At 35.6% G+C, this 17046-nt stretch overlaps 3 protein-coding genes and 1 pseudogene across 3 annotated transcripts; 3 read left to right on the top strand and 1 right to left on the bottom strand.

Moving 5' to 3' along the window:
• The first annotated feature begins 3259 nt into the window (after positions 1-3259).
• LOC108212071 (caffeic acid 3-O-methyltransferase-like) lies at positions 3260-7497 on the top strand (annotated as a pseudogene).
• A 563-nt stretch (positions 7498-8060) lies between these two features.
• On the top strand, positions 8061-9742 carry LOC108213212 (caffeic acid 3-O-methyltransferase-like). The gene is made up of 4 exons (XM_017384984.2): positions 8061-8586; positions 8678-8994; positions 9096-9160; positions 9269-9742. The coding sequence occupies exons 1-4, from the start codon at positions 8168-8170 to the stop codon at positions 9563-9565; spliced, it is 1098 nt and encodes a 365-aa protein (XP_017240473.2). The 5' UTR covers positions 8061-8167; the 3' UTR covers positions 9566-9742.
• Positions 9743-12521: 2779 nt separating this feature from the next.
• LOC108213412 (caffeic acid 3-O-methyltransferase-like) lies at positions 12522-14049 on the top strand. Its single transcript, XM_017385201.2, has 4 exons — positions 12522-12984; positions 13075-13388; positions 13487-13551; positions 13644-14049. Exons 1-4 carry the CDS (start codon positions 12578-12580, stop codon positions 13938-13940), a joined length of 1083 nt encoding a protein of 360 aa, XP_017240690.1. The 5' UTR covers positions 12522-12577; the 3' UTR covers positions 13941-14049.
• Positions 14050-14153: 104 nt separating this feature from the next.
• LOC108211914 (G-type lectin S-receptor-like serine/threonine-protein kinase SD2-5) lies at positions 14154-16786 on the bottom strand. The gene has a single exon (XM_017383632.2). The coding sequence runs from the start codon at positions 16684-16686 to the stop codon at positions 14278-14280; it is 2409 nt and encodes an 802-aa protein (XP_017239121.1). The 5' UTR covers positions 16687-16786; the 3' UTR covers positions 14154-14277.
• Between the last annotated feature and the right edge of the window lie 260 nt (positions 16787-17046).

The following is a 17046-nucleotide window of genomic DNA, read 5'->3' as shown; positions in this document are numbered from 1 at the left end:
TATATCGTTGGGTCAGCTTTCGGAATTGGGCAATGAGGTCGTGATAAAAGGGGAGTACATGTGGGTTTATGATGATCAAAGGCGGCTTCTCATGAAAGTTAAAAGGTCTGGAAATCGTTTGTATAAGATCCTCTTGGAGACGAGTCATGCAGCGTGTTTGATGTCTAAGGCGGAAGAATCAACATGGCTATGGCATACACGATTTGGGCATGTGAATTTTCAAGCAATGGCTTTAATGTCTGCAAAGGGTATGGCAGAGGGGTTGCCAGAGCTCATACAACCAAAGAAATTGTGTGTTGGGTGTTTAATGGCGAAGCAAACGAGAAAGATATTCCCTCGACAAGCTGATTTTCGTGCAAAGAAAAAACTTGAGCTCATTCATGGTGATCTTTGCGGACCAATTTCACCACCAACTGCTGGAGGAAATAGGTACTTCCTACTCTTGGTTGATGACTTTAGTCGAGTTATGTGGATATATATGTTAAAAGGCAAAGATGAGACATTTGAGGCTTTTAAGAAATTTACAAGGCTTGTTGAAAAAGAATCAGGAGAAACAATCAAGATTTTCCGAACTGATAGGGGAGGTGAATTCATGTCTAAACTTTTTATTGAGTTTTGTAATGAGGAAGGCATCACACGACATTTCACCGCTCCATACACCCCTCAACAAAATGGGGTTGTTGAGCGATGAAATCGTACTGTAGTTGCCATGGCTCGTAGCTTTCTAAAGGAGATGAATTTGCCTTCAAACCTTTGGGGTGAAGCTGTACGCCATTCGGTGTATATATTAAACAGGTTGCCAACAAGATCTCTGTCTAATGTGACTCCGTATGAAGCCTGGAATGGTGACAAGCCGAATGTTGCACATATTCGAGTGTTTGGTTGTGTGGCACACATGAAAGTGCCAAGTGTGCATACAACGAAGTTGGACAATAGAAGCAAATTGGTTGTGAATCTTGGCAGGGAAGCAGGGACCAAGGCCTATCGGTTGCTTGATCCTACTCAAGGCACAATACATGTCAGCCGTGATGTAGTTTTTGAAGAAGGGAGAGCTTGGGACTGGAGTAACCAGGGGACCAAAGAGTCAAATGGGCCTGCAAATATGTTCAAAGTTGTTGATTCTCAGACAAGATATGACACTGGTAACACCGCAGATGGGGATGAACTCAATCCACCACAAAGTATGGAGAATGTTGAGGTACAGACTCCAGCAGTTTCCTCGACAGTTGAAAGAGCAAGAACAGATAGACAAGACACTGCAGATGTCACCAGTGATGAAAGTGCCCCGCGAAAATTTCGTTCTATTGATGAAGTGTATAATGAAAGTGAGGAAGTGTTTCTTGATGATGATATGCTGTTGTTGGGGGTAGAAGAGCCAACAAATTACAAGCACGCACTTGCAGATCCAGCATGGACACAAGCTATGAAATCTGAAATCGAGTCCATCGAACGAAACAATACATGGAACTTAGTGGAGCTCCCGCCTGGACACAGGCCAGTTGGTCTGAAATGGGTTTTTAAATTGAAACGAGACACCAGCGGGAATATTATCAAGTATAAAGCACGTCTCGTGGCAAAGGGGTACGTTCAAAAACAAGGTGTAGATTATGAGGAGGTGTTTGCACCTGTTACCAGGCTTGAAACAGTACGTCTTTTACTGGCATTGGCAGCTCGAAATGGATGGGAAATTCACCATTTAGATGTTAAATCAGCCTTTTTAAATGGTGAATTGCAAGAAACGGTGTTTGTATCTCAGCCACCTGGTTTTGAAGTAAGAAACAAAGAGCATCTTGTCTACAAGCTATTGAAAGCTTTGTATGGTCTTCATTAGGCACCACGGGCCTGGTACGCTCGTCTCAATAGATACTTAGAAAGTCTTGGTTTTAGCAAATGCCCTTATGAGCAGGCAGTATACACGAAAAAGGAAGGGCCAGAGGTACTGATTATAGGTGTGTATGTCGATGACCTTCTGGTTACGGGTACAAATATCTCCAATATTCAAAAATTTAAAAGGCAAATGGGGGAGGAATTTGACATGACGGATCTTGGCAAACTATCTCATTATTTAGGAATGGAGGTCAGTCAACAGTTGGGATACATTGAAGTCAAACAGGAGTCTTATGCGAAGAAGTTGTTAGTTCGAGCTGGGATGGCAGAGTGCAGGTCAGCAAAATACCCAATGGAAACTTCAATTCAGCTGGACAAGGACGAAAAGGGAAAAGCCGTAGATGCCACTCAATTCAAGAGTATCGTGGGTGGGTTACGTTACTTGGTTCATACACGCCCGGATATAGCGTATGCAGTTGGAATTGTAAGTAGGTATATGGAGCGACCCACGGTTCTTCATCAAGCAGCAGTGAAGCGTATTTTGCGTTACATTAAAGGGACTACAAACTATGGCTTGATTTATTCAAAAGGAACAGGTAATCATTTGTTGGAGGGGTACTCGGATAGCGATCTTGCTGGGAACACCGAGGATAGGAGGAGCACCGGAGCAATGGCGTTTTATTTGAATGATAATCTGATTACTTGGGTTTCTCAAAAGCAGCGATGCGTGGCTCTTTCTTCCTGCGAAGCTGAGTTCATGGCAGCTACTGCTGCTGCCTGTCAAGCGGTTTGGTTAAGAAATTTGTTGATTCAGATAACAGGGGTGACACACGGTCCAGTGATCATCTATGTGGATAATAAATCAGCTATCGACCTCGCAAAGAATCCGGTTTTTCACGGTAGAAGTAAGCATATCGACATTCGATACCACTTTATTCGTGAGTGCGTTGGACGTGGGGAAATTGAAGTCAAGTATCAAGTATGTGAGTTCGAATGAGCAGCGTGCAGATGTTCTTACGAAAGCTATGGCGACAGTGAAGTTCGAGCAGATGAGAGCTTTGCTTGGAATTCAGAATCTGCAGAAACATGCTTAGATTAGGGGGAGCATGTTGGAATTTAATCGTAGCATGTTTATTATATTTGAATAATAGTCAGCTTCATGATCTGTAGGGGTTATGACTTAGTCAAATGAGTATTTAAGTTTGTTAGGTGGGTTAGTCGGTCAAGTGGTAGAGTGGCTATTTCCCAGGAGTTCAAGTTGCATGTTCAACGTCTAGAAATAGCAGTAGTTTTTCATTCTGTAAGTCACGAAGTTCAGAAATACAATTTGCTTTTCCCTTGCATTATTTTGTATATCTATTCTGGTTTCATCAAAAAGCGCGCACACATAATTAAAGATTACCACTCAATCACATTTGTCCTATATATGGATATGGCACAAATCAAAAACACTTCACCGGGAGATGAAGAAGCATGCATGTTGGCAATGCAACTAGCAACAGCATCAATACTACCTATGGTCCTCAGAGCTGCCATTGAGCTTGACCTTTTTGGAGATCATAGCTACCGCTGGCCCGGGCGCCTATGTCACTCCTAATGAGATAGCCTCCAGGTTGCCTACTTCTAGTCAGTATGCACCGGTTATGCTCGACCGCATCCTCCGAGTCCTGGCTAGCTACTCTGTTCTTAAATGTAAGCTTAACGAGCTAACCAATGGTCAAGTAGAGCGGGCATATGGATTAACGAAGGTTGCCAAATTTTTAACTGAAAATGCGGATGGGGTTTCGATCCCTGTGAGACGAAAGAAGAGGAGAGGATACATTACCAGCTCTCAATGAAAACCTTATCCTGGAACATGAGCGAGAGAGGTGCCATCGACACACCATCTTCATTTCTTGTCAAATACTTGCACACTGGCGCCAAGCCATAAGCCCGCTCAACTTGACCATTGGCTACCTCATTAAGCTTACATTTAAGGACCGAGTGGCAAGCCAGGACTCGAAGGATTCGGTCCAGCATAGCCGGTGCATCGGGATTTGAAGTTGGCAGCATGGAGGCTAGTTCAGTAGGAGTGACATAGGCCTCTGAGCCAGATTTGGCTATGATCTCCAAAAGGTCAAGCTCAATGGTTGCTTTCAGAACCATGGGCAGTATTGAAGCAGTTGCTAGTTGCATTGCTGACATGCAAGCTTCTTCATCTTTGTATGAATCATATTTTGTATAATCCATTGGAAGAAGATATGTTAAGGCTTATAACTAACTAATTTGCTGTGTTTGCAGTATATAAAAGGAGGTTTCTACAGACCATTTCTTTGTCTTTTTCAGTTTAGGCAAATTGATTTTTTGCTCTGTTAGTAAATGTAAAATATGACTACTCATTGAATTTTTTCAAGACCTAACCTATTGAACTTTAGCTAAAAGTATTGAAGTTTTGTTATTATATTTTCTTGTTGTGTCTCTTGTGTGGTGTCTATGGACAATATTTATACAGAGAGACTACTAGTTTATATTGTTAGGTGTTTCGGATTAATATTTTATTTTATTTAATTGTCGGGTTGATAAAAAATATTTTAAAATTCATTTTCATAATTTTACAAGACTAAAATTATTTTTCAAACTAAATTCTTTTGTCACTAAAAATTTAAATTGTATCAATTTATCAATATACTAGGACTGTACCTAAAAAATATTAATTTTCTTTACAAAATATGAAAAATGTTAATTTGTCTAATCACCGAATTATATATAATTTTTAATTTCAGTTTTTCTGATAAAAATTTGTGGTTAAGGGTTCGATCCCCGTGAGACCAGAGAAGGGGAGAGGATACATTACCAGCTCTCAATGAAAACCTTATCCTGGAACATGAGTGAAAGAGGTGCCATCGACACACCATCTTCATTTCTTGTCAAATACTTGCACACTGGCGCCAAGCCATAAGCCCGCTCAACTTGACCATTGGCTAGCTCATTAAGCTTACATTTAAGGACCGAGTGGCAAACCAGGACTCGAAGGATCCGGTCCAGCATAACCGGTGCATCGGGATTTGAAGTTGGCAGCATGGAGGCTAGCTCAGTAGGAGTGACATAGGCCTCTGAGCCAGATTTGGCTATGATCTCCAAAAGGTCAAGCTCAATGGTTGCTTTCAGAACCATGGGCAGTATTGAAGCAGTTGCTAGTTGCATTGCTAACATGCAAGCTTCTTCATCTTTGTATGAATCATATTTTGTATAATCCATTGGAAGAAGATATGTTAAGGCTTATAACTAATTAATTTGCTGTGTTTGCAGTATATAAAAGGAGGTTTCTGCAGACCATTTCTTTGTCTTTTTCAGTTTAGGCAAATTGATTTTTTGCTCTGTTGTAAATGTAAAATATGACTACTCACCATTTATGCAAATCTATTGAATTTTTTTCAAGACCTAACCTATTGAACTTTAGCTGAAAGTATTGAAGTTTTGTTATTATATTTTGTTGTTGTGTTTCTTGTCTGGTTTTTATTTATAATAGACAATATTAACACAGAGAGACTACTAGTTTATTTTGTTAGGTGTTTCGGATTAATTTATTTTATCTAATTGTCGGGTTGATTAAAATTTTAAAATTCATTTTCATAACTTTATAAGACTAAAATTATTTTTCAAACTAAATTCTTTTGTCACTAAATATTTAAATTGTATCAATTTATCAATATAGTAGGACCGTACCTAAAAAATATTAATTTTCTTTACAAAATATGAAAAATGTTAATTTGTCTAATCATTGAATTATATATAATTTTTAATTCCAATTTTACTGATAAAAATACAATATATTTACATAAAATTATATATTACAGAAGTATATAGTACCTTTAAAATATTAATATTTGATGTAATTTCCAGAAATTTTAGACTAGTCAGGGGCCAGAATGTCTGAGTTCGCCCCCAGTGTGTGAACTTGGGAACACCCAACACACTCACGAAGAAATGATAAAAAGGAGTTGAACTTATAAAGTTGGTGAAGAGAGTCACATTTAAAATCTCACCAGAAAACAAACTGAAAAACCAAATATTTATAAACGTTTGCACTCTAGGTTGGTAGTTATAAGAAAAGTTTATATGAGATGATTTGCATTAATTTATTAATTTTATTCTGATTAATATTCTTATCAATTTTTAATCATTCAACTTTATAAATATTAATATCTTGTCAATATTATATCTATACAAATATTTAGTATTTCTTTTACATTAATATTTTATAACAATATTAGTTTGCCTTATAATTTCGATGATACATAGATTAATTGTTGTTGTGTTGGCTTTATAAATTCTTAAGACATTCATTATTGTAAAATATATATTCTGATAAAAAAATTTCTATATATTAATTTATTTCCATGACTGTTTTGGTAATTTGATTTTTTTAGTTATATTGATAAAGAAGTTTCAATAATAAATTTTCAAAACTCCAAATTCATTTTTGATTTATATAATATAAATAATTTCCGATTAAATTTTTATTAATTTGATGATTTTTATAATTGTATATAAAATTCTCCCCCTTAATTGATGCATGTCTATTTGGAGATCGGCGGCATATAATACAAACTATGAAGGTCACTGAACTTTTGTACAAGATTATATTTATATGATACTAATATTAATATGACCAGATCCTTTGACACTGGCTCCTTATCTTAACAAAGAATTATACTTTTCTCAGAAATAAGTAAAGGTTCTATAATTCTTAGCAGTGTCACTTTTTTTTTGTTTGGACATACTGGCGCAAATAATACAAGTTACGGAACATTACCAAACATTTATAAAACCCTTATGTTTCATTTACAATTGATTGAAAAAGATATCAAGCACCTATAAAGCACAAAAATAGGAACAAAACAAGAATACCTAATATTTTTGGTTAACCAAATCATAAACACCAAGTTTGGTCTACCAAAAACCATCTTCATCATTAAAGATTACCTCTGAATCACAATTGTCCCATGGATAAAATGGCACAAATCAGAAATACTACCAATTGTGATGAAATGGAACACGTCAGAGGGGACATGTTTGCTAGCGTGCCCAAAGGAGATGCCATATTCTTGAAGGTCAACAAGAAAATGTGTACATAAATCAATTCTGATAGTTACATAATTCATATAGTACTTAATATATTTGTTTAGGAAATCATGAATTTATGAGTTCTAATCTTTGTAGTGGATATGTCATGAGTACTGGAGCGACGAACGCTGCTTGAAGCTCTTGAAGAATTGTCACCAAGCAGTCGCTGAGAACGGAAAAATAGTCATAGCAGACTCCATCCTCCCGGAGTATTCTCAAAATGAAAATGCAACTAAGACCGCCATTCATTTTGATGCTATTATGTTGGCATAATATATTCCTGGCGGAAGAGAAAGGTCCGAAAAAGAGTTCAAGGCCTTAGCTAAAAGTGCAGGATTTAAACGCTTCAACAAGGTCTTCAGTGCTTTGGATATTTGGATTATGGAACTTTGCAAGTAGAACTTGATTTGAGTGACAAGCTCCTGGCCGGTTTAAGTGATATAAAGATATTATTGATTTAACACTACTAGAGAAATTGGAGTCATATCATGCTCCTCGTTGAGTGATGTAAAGATATTAGCAATTCCGTTATCTAACAACTGAATAAAATGTGTAGTGAAAATAAAAAACTGAGGCCTCAGAGTAATTGATGCTCTCCATCCATCTACAGCTAAGATTTCAGAGAAGATATTATTGTTTAACTTTTGAAGAAGTGCAATTTAAATCGGTGTGCTCTTTACAGAAGAAAAACACCAACGAACTCGATCAAAAGTCATATATAAGCAACTACCACAAAAAGCAGAAGAAGCTTGTTTGTTGGACTACACAATAATTAAACTACCAATTTGTTGTTGTTGGAAAAATATAAAATTGAAAGCGCAGGGATCACATGCAAATTTTAAGAAATAAACATACTATTGATTCAAAAAAAAGAAAAGAAGTAAACATAATCTTTTAAATATATAAAATTAATAGTGCAACGTAATTATTTTTATCAATTCTCATATTCAATACTAAAGATCACACCCATAAATAGATCGAAGAAATGATCTAGCTAGTCTCTTTAAGAGGGCAATTGCATGAGTTAAATATATAGAGTTTATATTCTTGTTTCTTGTACAAAAATTGGAATATCAATCCCTCAACTCAAAATCATTATATTATTAAAACATAAAATTAATACCTAGCTTACCGTGCTTGTGCTTGTCCAAGAAAGAAAGTGCAGCACCACTTATCTCATCAATAATCGGGCGCACACTACTTATAAATTATACACTTCAATCACAACTTTTCTATGAATTCAATGGCTCATATCAATAGCACTAGTTCATTTGAAGAAGAAGAAGAAACTTGCTTGTTTGCAATACAACTAGCAACTGCTTCGGTACTTCCCATGGTATTGAAAGCAGCTATTGAGCTTGACATTTTCGATACCATTGCAAAAGTTGGTCCGGGTGCCTATGTTACTCCAAGTGACTTAGCATCTATACTGCCCACGTCGAACCCGGATGCACCACTTATGCTCCACCGCATGCTCAGAGTCCTAGCTAGCTACTTGGTTCTCAAATGTAAGGTTATTGAGCTACCTAATGGTCTTCTAGTGAAGACCTACGGCTTAATGCCCGTTTGCAAATATTTTACAAGAAATGAAGATGGTGTCTCTCTGGCACCTCTTTCACTCTTGACCAATGATAAGATTTTGATGGAGAGCTGGTAATGTATTCACTCCTCTTCAATCCAAATCAAAAACTCTTGCAATGTCACGGATTTAACATGTTTATTAGTCTTTATTTATCTATTATAGGTACCACTTGAAAGATGCAGTTCTTGGTGGAGGACTTCCATTTAACAAGGCCTTTGGAATGAACATATACGATTATAGTGGCACAGACCCTCGCTTCAACATGGTCTTTAACCAAGCTATGAAAGATCATTCTACCATTATCATGAATAAGATCCTTCAAAATTACACTGGTTTTGAAGGTCTCACGTCAATAGTAGACGTCGGTGGTGGTACTGGGGCTTCACTTGATGCAATCATTTCCAAGTATCCTACTATTAAAGGGATCAACTTCGATCTCCCCCACGTTGTTAAAGATGCTAACTCGTCTAATAATAATGGTAACAAAATTTGCATAAAATTACTAAAAAAAAGTTTAAAATATATATAGTGCATCCTACTCATAGAGTACATTTCTATTGAGTTCACTGTGCATGTGTAGGTGTGGAACATGTTGGAGGGGACATGTTTATTAGTGTGCCCAAGGGAGATGCCATATTCTTGAAGGTTGGTTATGTATATTCAATCTTAAAAATTTAGAAAAAAAATAAGCTAATTAATTATGTAAATTTTTCTGTTTAATTATGTGATTATTTGTGACTGCGATCTTTGTAGTGGATATGTCATAATTGGAACGATGATCAGTGTTTGAGGCTGTTGATAAACTGTTATGAAGCACTCGTGGATGGTGGAAAGGTAGTTGTAGCAGAGTCCATTCTTGCGGAGCAACCTGAAACTTCACTCATTACTAAGACCGTCCTTCATGTCGACGCCATTATGCTGGCAAGTATTCCTGGTGGAAGAGAGAGGACTGAAGAAGAGTTTGAGGCCTTAGCTAAACGTGCAGGATTTAAACGATTCAACAAGCTGTGCCATGCTTTTAATATTTGGATTATGGAATTTTGTAAGTAGAGCTTTGCATGGGAAACAAGCTCTTGGATCTATTGATTATTTCAGTTTTAACATTTTGATCAATATAGTTTGCATATGAAATAATAATGTTCTGCTTTGAAACCAAAGGTTCAGACCTTAAAGGTTTCAAGTTTCAGTATTATTTGGTTGGTTTATGATGATTTTCTTTAAGTTGAATCCATTTTATTTTTTTTCTTTTTCATCTTTTCACTGTAGCTGAGAGTGATATGCAGTACTTCCTTCTCTACTGTAGTTGAGGTTGAACTATTAGAAACTTCAAGCAAAATCTGCTAGTTTAATCTAAAGGACAAAATCAAGTCAGAGTAATATGTGTTCTAAATTTATGTCAAATTTCTTGTGATTACCATGTACATATATATAGATTTTTATTAAAAATTGTATTTTAAACATGATTTGTTAATTTATGTTTGATTTTACATGACATAAAACTTTTTATTTCATAACATTAAATAAAAATCTTAGATTCTTCTGCTGCCATTAACTATATAAATAATAACTATCCTCAGGCATTCTTATTTCGACAAATTTTTATAACCTAATTATATATAGATATGTACTAGTGGTTGAATTCTTTCATTATTATTTGGTTTTAATTAGAGTATATTATCATTTCACTTTAGAATTTATTTAAATTTTATAATTAATATCATATGTATTTTATAAATAACTTTTGATTAATTAAAAACTTAAGAATTTTTGAATTTAATTCAAAATTATTTGATTTGAATTCATGTCACAAATTTGGATTTTTTATTTAAAAGTTAACATTTCTTCTCATGAATATGTAAACTTACTAGCATGGATGGATCTCGATGAAATATCTCAAAATATTAAAAGATTTTTAAATTTTAACCAAATACCCTTAGTTCATGCATTGTAATTTAGTGCTTGTTTGGTTACCAATAGGAAGTTAAATCCTATGTAGTTTGAAATTACTATGGAAATTATAATAAATGGGAAGTTAAAATTTGTGTTTGATTGATAGATGGTTTTTAACTTCCTATGGGAAGTGCAAGTTACCAAGGGGGGTCTATGGTCAATGACTTCCTATGTTTTGTAGGCATTTAAAATTCCAAGGAACTCAACCAAACAGTTTCATCAAATATTACTTCCTAGGAATTTCTACTCCCCACATATCTAGATGTCAACCAAACAAGCACTTAGAGTTCAAACCAGAGGTGGCCGACTTTACTTTCTGTAAACTTCGAACCTTAAGTTTATAATTTTAGGTTTTACTCGCATACCAGAACTGTTAGCAATTTTGAGAACGGGAATCATTACGCAGCACTTCAAATTGTTTATATTAAAATATTTTAATAGTTTTTATTAAAATTATCAAAAGTGATATTGAAGAAAAATGAAAAAAAATATATAACTAATATAGCTTAATTAAGTCACAAAATCGATAACTTACTCAAATTTTTGAATATTCTCCGTTTGATCCGTCTAACAAAGTCCAATTGGAAATGTTCAAATTTTAACCAAATGAGGATATAGACATGTTAATAGTGACTCAATAATATTTAAAATATATTTCATAATAGAATACTGTAAACGATGTTCTAAAAATCCTCGATTTAACCGATTAATCCCCTGCAAAGTCGATCACCGATTCGATTTCTGAAATCCGATTAATCCTTATATATATTTCTTAATCGAAATATATATGATAAATTATTAAAATTAAAATACTATATTACTTTAAATATGAATAATTATAGAGTTTATGAATATAGTAAATATATTAGTTACTAAATAGCTATTATAATAATAACTTAAATATTTAATAATATTTTAATATTAAAATAAATCCGATTTTCACTCCGATTAATCCCCGATTTTCAATTAATCTCTGAATTAGTAGTTCAACCGATTAGGTCTGATTCCCGATTTCTGTAACACTGGCCGTAAACCCTAACATATTACATATCATATATATAAGAAAAGCCAAAATATAAGACATGAACAATCTAGTAAAAAACAATATTAATTATCTTGTGTGGAGCAAATGAGTTCTTGTGTTCTTCTAGAAGTCGGTCTGGTCTGCAGTCACTCAAATATATGAAGTTTGGTATGCCTCATTTTTTCGGTCAGGATAAAAGTGAAATTATTTAACATATGCTCTGTTCTAAAAATCGGTGATTAATCACGGTTAATCACCGATTAATCCATGTTCCGTAACTCGCCGAATTAATTAAATATCCGATTATTTTAATTAATCCCCGATTAATCGCCAATCAATGCAATTAATCTCCGATTGATCCTTATTTTGTGAATTCACCGATTAAGTCCGATTTCCGTTTTTTACAACACTGAACATATGCAACAAAAAGAAGATATTACTCTCTAAATTTATATGTCCTAAAATAAGTATCGGTTTTTTTTTTACACATAATTTGAGGAATAGAAAATTATATTTCTACATATTATTTTCAATTTTTTTAATGAATAAAATTATAAATACTAAAATTTTATTTTAAAAAATTCAAAAATTAATATATTAATAATATATATACTTTTATTATTACATGCAAAAGCGACCGCACCTACAGAGGGAGCACTGTTGCTACCTGTAAACGAGGGAAGTAGAACTGCCCACGTCATGTGTTTGTCTGATTGACCATATGTAAACCAAACAAGTCCCGAAACAACCAACTTGTACCATATTTTCTCCGGTCATAACTTACGGACTCTATTTTCTTAAGAATTATGGTCAGAATTTGTTGAACTTTCTTAATTTTCTTCAGATATATGGCAATAATCAAAATGGTTGCTCTCCAAAAGTCATTCGGAGGAGCACGATCGGATAGCTCAAGTGGTGAGTTTATCCTCTGTTGTGTCGGGACATCCGGATTCGACTCCGACTCATTCCGACAAATATTAGAACAAATAATTATTTGTAAGACAAATGAATCTAAATTGTCAAAAAAAAGTCATTTATAGCACACTACATATAGATTACCCCTCAATCACAACTTCCCTGTGAATTCAATGGCTCATATTATTAGTACTACTCTATCTGAAGAAGAAGAAACTTGTTTGTTTGCAATACAACTAGCAACTGCTTCTGTACTTCCCATGGTTCTGAAATCAGCCATTGAGCTCAACCTTTTCGAGCTCATTGCTAAAGCTGGCCCGGCTGCCTATGTTACTCCCAATGAGTTAGCCTCTAGGCTCCCAACGTCAAACCCGGATGCACCACTTATGCTGGACCGCATCCTCAGAGTCCTGGCCAGCTACTTGGTTCTCAAATGTAAGGTTACTGAGCTACCTAGTGGTCTTATAGCGCGGACCTATGGCTTAATGCCAGTCTGCAAATATTTTACAAGAAATGAAGATGGTGTCTCTCTGGCACCTCTTTCACTCTTAAACTATGATAAGATTATAATGGAGAGCTGGTAATGTATTCTCTCCTGTTCTATATGGCTAAACTAGATAATCTTGCAATGTCACATTTAACATGATGGTTAGTCTTTATATATATATAGGTGCCATTTGAAAGATGCCGTTCTTGGTGGCGGACTTCCATTTAACAAGGCCTTTGGAATGAACATATACGATTATAGTGGCACAGACCCTCGCTTCAACATGGTCTTTAACCAAGCTATGAAAGATCATTCTACCATTATCATCAATAAGATCCTTGAAAATTACACTGGTTTTGAAGGTCTCACGTCAATAGTAGACGTCGGTGGTGGTATTGGGGCTTCACTTGATGCAATCATTTCCAAGTATCCTACTATTAAAGGGATCAATTTCGATCTTCCCCACGTTGTTAAAGATGCTTCATCTCATAATAATGGTAACAAAATTTGCATAAAATTACTAAAAGAAGGTTCAATTATATTGTGCATCCTACACATAGAATACATTTCTATTGAGTTCACTGTGCATGTGTAGGTGTGGAACATGTTGGAGGGGACATGTTTATTAGTGTGCCCAAGGGAGATGCCATATTCTTGAAGGTTGGTTATGTGTATACAATATTGACATTTTTGCTAGTTATGTTAATTTATCCTTCAGTTTATCTTCTTAATTATGACTGCGATCTTTGTAGTGGATATGTCATAATTGGAACGATGATCAGTGTTTGAGGCTGTTGAGAAACTGTTATGAAGCACTCGTGGATGGTGGAAAGGTAGTTGTAGCAGAGTCCATTCTTCCGGAGCAACCTGAAACTTCACTCATTACTAAGACCGCCCTTCATTTTGACGCCATTATGCTGGCATGTATTCCTGGTGGAAGAGAGAGGACTGAAGAAGAGTTTGAGGCCTTAGCTAAACGTGCAGGATTTAAACATTTCAACAAGTTATGTTGTGCTTTTAATATTTGGATTATGGAATTTTGCAAGTAGAGCTTTGTATGAGAATTAAGCTCTTCGATTGAATATTTCAGTTATGATATTTTGATCAATACAGTTTGCCTATGAAATAAGGATCTTGTGCTATGAAAATAAAGGTTCAGACCTCCATGTAGTTGATAATGTACTCTTCTAATTTTGAAGTGTCTCTACTCGTTCGTCTCCCAGACACTAATCATCCGTCTCCTATGACAGATTGATCTAACTGTGTATCAATTTATCAATTTTGAGGAAATGACATATAAGCATGAATCATTTAACAATATATTTAAGTGAGTTGAGTAGTACAAGATATTTAGTAACATACCAGATACACATATAATATCAGCTGCTATCTTGGTCCTGAAAGCCTCACGGCTGAAAGATCAGCACAACTATTGAGATCTAATGGCTCTGAAGAGTTCATCTGCTGGGAAGAAGGAGGTGGAGGAACAAAAGACACTTGTTCGAGCATTTTGACTACTTTTGTCATTGATGGTCTAAGGTGCATGTTATGTTGTATACACCATAGAGCAACCTTAATTGCTATAGACACTCTCTCATCATCTAGAGTTATTCTTAGTTTGGCATCAACAATGTCCCTAACTTTACCTTGCTCCATCATCTCAAAAGCGTATGAAGGAAAGTTGCATTGTTCATCTGTTTCAGATGCGTAGTAGTTTCTTCTACCGCCAATGATCTCAAGAAGTAACATTCCATAGCTATAGACATCACTTTTTTCTGATATTGCAGAGTTTGTGATCCACTCTGGTGCAAGGTAACCCCTTGTTCCCCGTAGTGTTGTGAAAACATGGCTCTGCTCTCTGCTCATTAGCTTGGCAAGACCAAAGTCCGCAACTTTAGCATGAAAGTTTTCATCTAGGAGCACATTTTCAGGTTTAATATCACAATGCACAATTTTCACTTCACAATTCTCATGAAGATAAGCTAACCCTCTCGCGGTGCCTATAGCAATAGCAAATCTTGTGTCCCAGTCCAACACATCTCCATTGTGCTTACTAAAGATCCATTTTTCCAGGGAACCATTTGCCATGTATTCATATACAAGGAGCCGGTGGGAATCTTCAGCGCAGAAGCCTTTAAGCCTTACCAGGTGGTGATGATGAATGCTGCCAATACTGCTTACTTCAGCTCGGAATTCTTTTTTTCCTTGACCAATGCCTTCCAATTGCTTCACAGCCACTCGGGTTCCATCTGATAAAACACCTTCATAAACTGATCCAAAACCTCCTTGCCCTAGTTTCCTACTGAAGTTGTTGGTAGCAACTTGGAGATCATAGTGACTGAATCGGATTGGCATTCCAGATATGTTCTCCAAGAAATTTTTTTCTTCAGTTTCTCGAGGAGACTCCACTTGGATACTGTTCTGTTTTTGGTAGTAATGCCTTATTCCATAAAGTACAACACCAATAATCAACGTTGTTACCGTGAGTATTATGGCGACAAGCAGAATTTTTTTCTTGCTGCCTCTATGCCCCCTCAGATTGCCTCCATTCCTCGAGACCTTTATGTATGAAACAAAGTCACTTCCATCACCTGAAGCTTTCAAACTTCCTACATTATCAAAATGAAAGCAATTTTGGGACTTCTCCTCAAAAAACATAGCAAGGCATGAGCAGTTAGCAAGACAAGAAGTTTTGCAGCCATCTAAGCTGGTTTTGGATGAGGGTGCAACAAGGCCAAGCGCAAAATAGCTCAGCCCATTTCCAGCATCTATCAGCTCTGTAGAACCATGTGACTCCTTGCAAGGAGAAACTATACCAGGTCTGCAATTGTCCGTGGAATTGAGCACTGAAAGGCAACCACAGATATCATTAATATTACCATGATAACATATCTTATACGGATTACATGATTCAGGTCTACTGCATGAATTAGCTGGTATTTTCAAAACAGAAAAACCATCATCGAAATTTTGACTTTCAAGATTAAAGAAAGTGATATATCCATCATCTCCTAAAGTTGCAACCAAAGTAGAATTTGTATCACTCTCTCCAGAGATAATTAGTTGCCAAAACACTATTCTGCTCTTGTCATAAAACCTCCATGAGTTACCAATAAGATATGCTGCACTGACATTCTGACCATTCTTTTGAATAATTTTTCTATCATCTTGCCTGATGGACCAATACGGCTGTGGATTTCCAAAATTTGCATAAAGGACCATATCTCCAGACTTCATTTCAAGAAAAAAGGTCAAATTACTTGTGCTAGGATTACTTACAAGTTTCATGCCTTCACTAAATTTCTGGTTAGACAAAAGGGTATCTGTCGGATGATCGAAGCTTTGCCAGACAATTTTACTATCCTTCCCCAACAAAATCAGATTTCCAGAGTCCTGCATTTCCATGGCATAAACCCCTTTATTCGACGTATTTGTAGACCATATCACAGACCCTCCAATTTGCAAAATAGCATTCCCACCATCTTCAAACACAAACTTATCAGAATTTCTAACTGGAGTGGCTCTATTTGCAGACCAAATTTTTCTTGAAGTGCTCAAGTGGAATATACCAAGTACAAATGTGGTGTAATCTTTGTCAGAGGTGATAAAGCCCAAACAAAAAATGGAGTTGTTTGAACAAAGAAACGTCCCACCATCATCTATGAATTGCAACTGAGCAACCTGAAAACCAGGTTTTAATCTGCCAATAGCTATTGAAAGGGCCATGCAAGTATTGGTTTGAAAGAGAACAAACAAGCATGTTACCATAAAAGAGAAGAATGCCCAAACTCCCATCAAGCCAGCTGAAATGTACCAAATAACTTCAAAAAACTGGTGTATTCAGCAATGAAGCTTGGTGTTAGACTTTGACAAGAGTGTCACCTACCATTCAAAAGTCAAGATTAACAATAAACAAGAAACAGCCAATAACATTAATACTTGGTAAACGCAAAAAGTCAAAGATTAATAATATACTCATCCGTGTCTCATTCATGATTTAATTCAAAATGCTTATATTAGTTTTAAATTAGCAAATATATATATATAATTTTAAAATTTATAAACAAATATTGAATTATCAAAGTTTTATTCAAAAAAAAATAATAAACTATCATAAAATTATTGGCTCTGTTTGGGAATTAGCGGTTAGCTGTT

The sequence above is a fragment of the Daucus carota genome, chromosome 3 (assembly GCF_001625215.2).
Source record: "Daucus carota subsp. sativus chromosome 3, DH1 v3.0, whole genome shotgun sequence".
Taxonomy (NCBI): Eukaryota; Viridiplantae; Streptophyta; class Magnoliopsida; order Apiales; family Apiaceae; genus Daucus; species Daucus carota.
The sequence above is the reverse complement of the archived record's forward strand: the minus strand, read 5'-3'. Positions and strand labels throughout refer to the sequence as shown.

Bases quoted from the DNA above. Each gene is read 5' to 3' on its own strand.
- LOC108213412 (XM_017385201.2), top strand. From the start codon at position 12,578: ATGGCTCATATTATTAGTACTACTCTATCTGAAGAAGAAGAAACTTGT. The intron at 12,985-13,074 runs GTAATGTATTCT...ATATATATATAG, and splicing joins AAGATTATAATGGAGAGCTG to GTGCCATTTGAAAGATGCCG. The intron at 13,389-13,486 runs GTAACAAAATTT...GTGCATGTGTAG, and splicing joins TGCTTCATCTCATAATAATG to GTGTGGAACATGTTGGAGGG.
- LOC108211914 (XM_017383632.2), bottom strand. From the start codon at position 16,686: ATGGGAGTTTGGGCATTCTTCTCTTTTATGGTAACATGCTTGTTTGTT.
- LOC108213212 (XM_017384984.2), top strand. From the start codon at position 8,168: ATGAATTCAATGGCTCATATCAATAGCACTAGTTCATTTGAAGAAGAA. The intron at 8,587-8,677 runs GTAATGTATTCA...TATCTATTATAG, and splicing joins AAGATTTTGATGGAGAGCTG to GTACCACTTGAAAGATGCAG. The intron at 8,995-9,095 runs GTAACAAAATTT...GTGCATGTGTAG, and splicing joins TAACTCGTCTAATAATAATG to GTGTGGAACATGTTGGAGGG.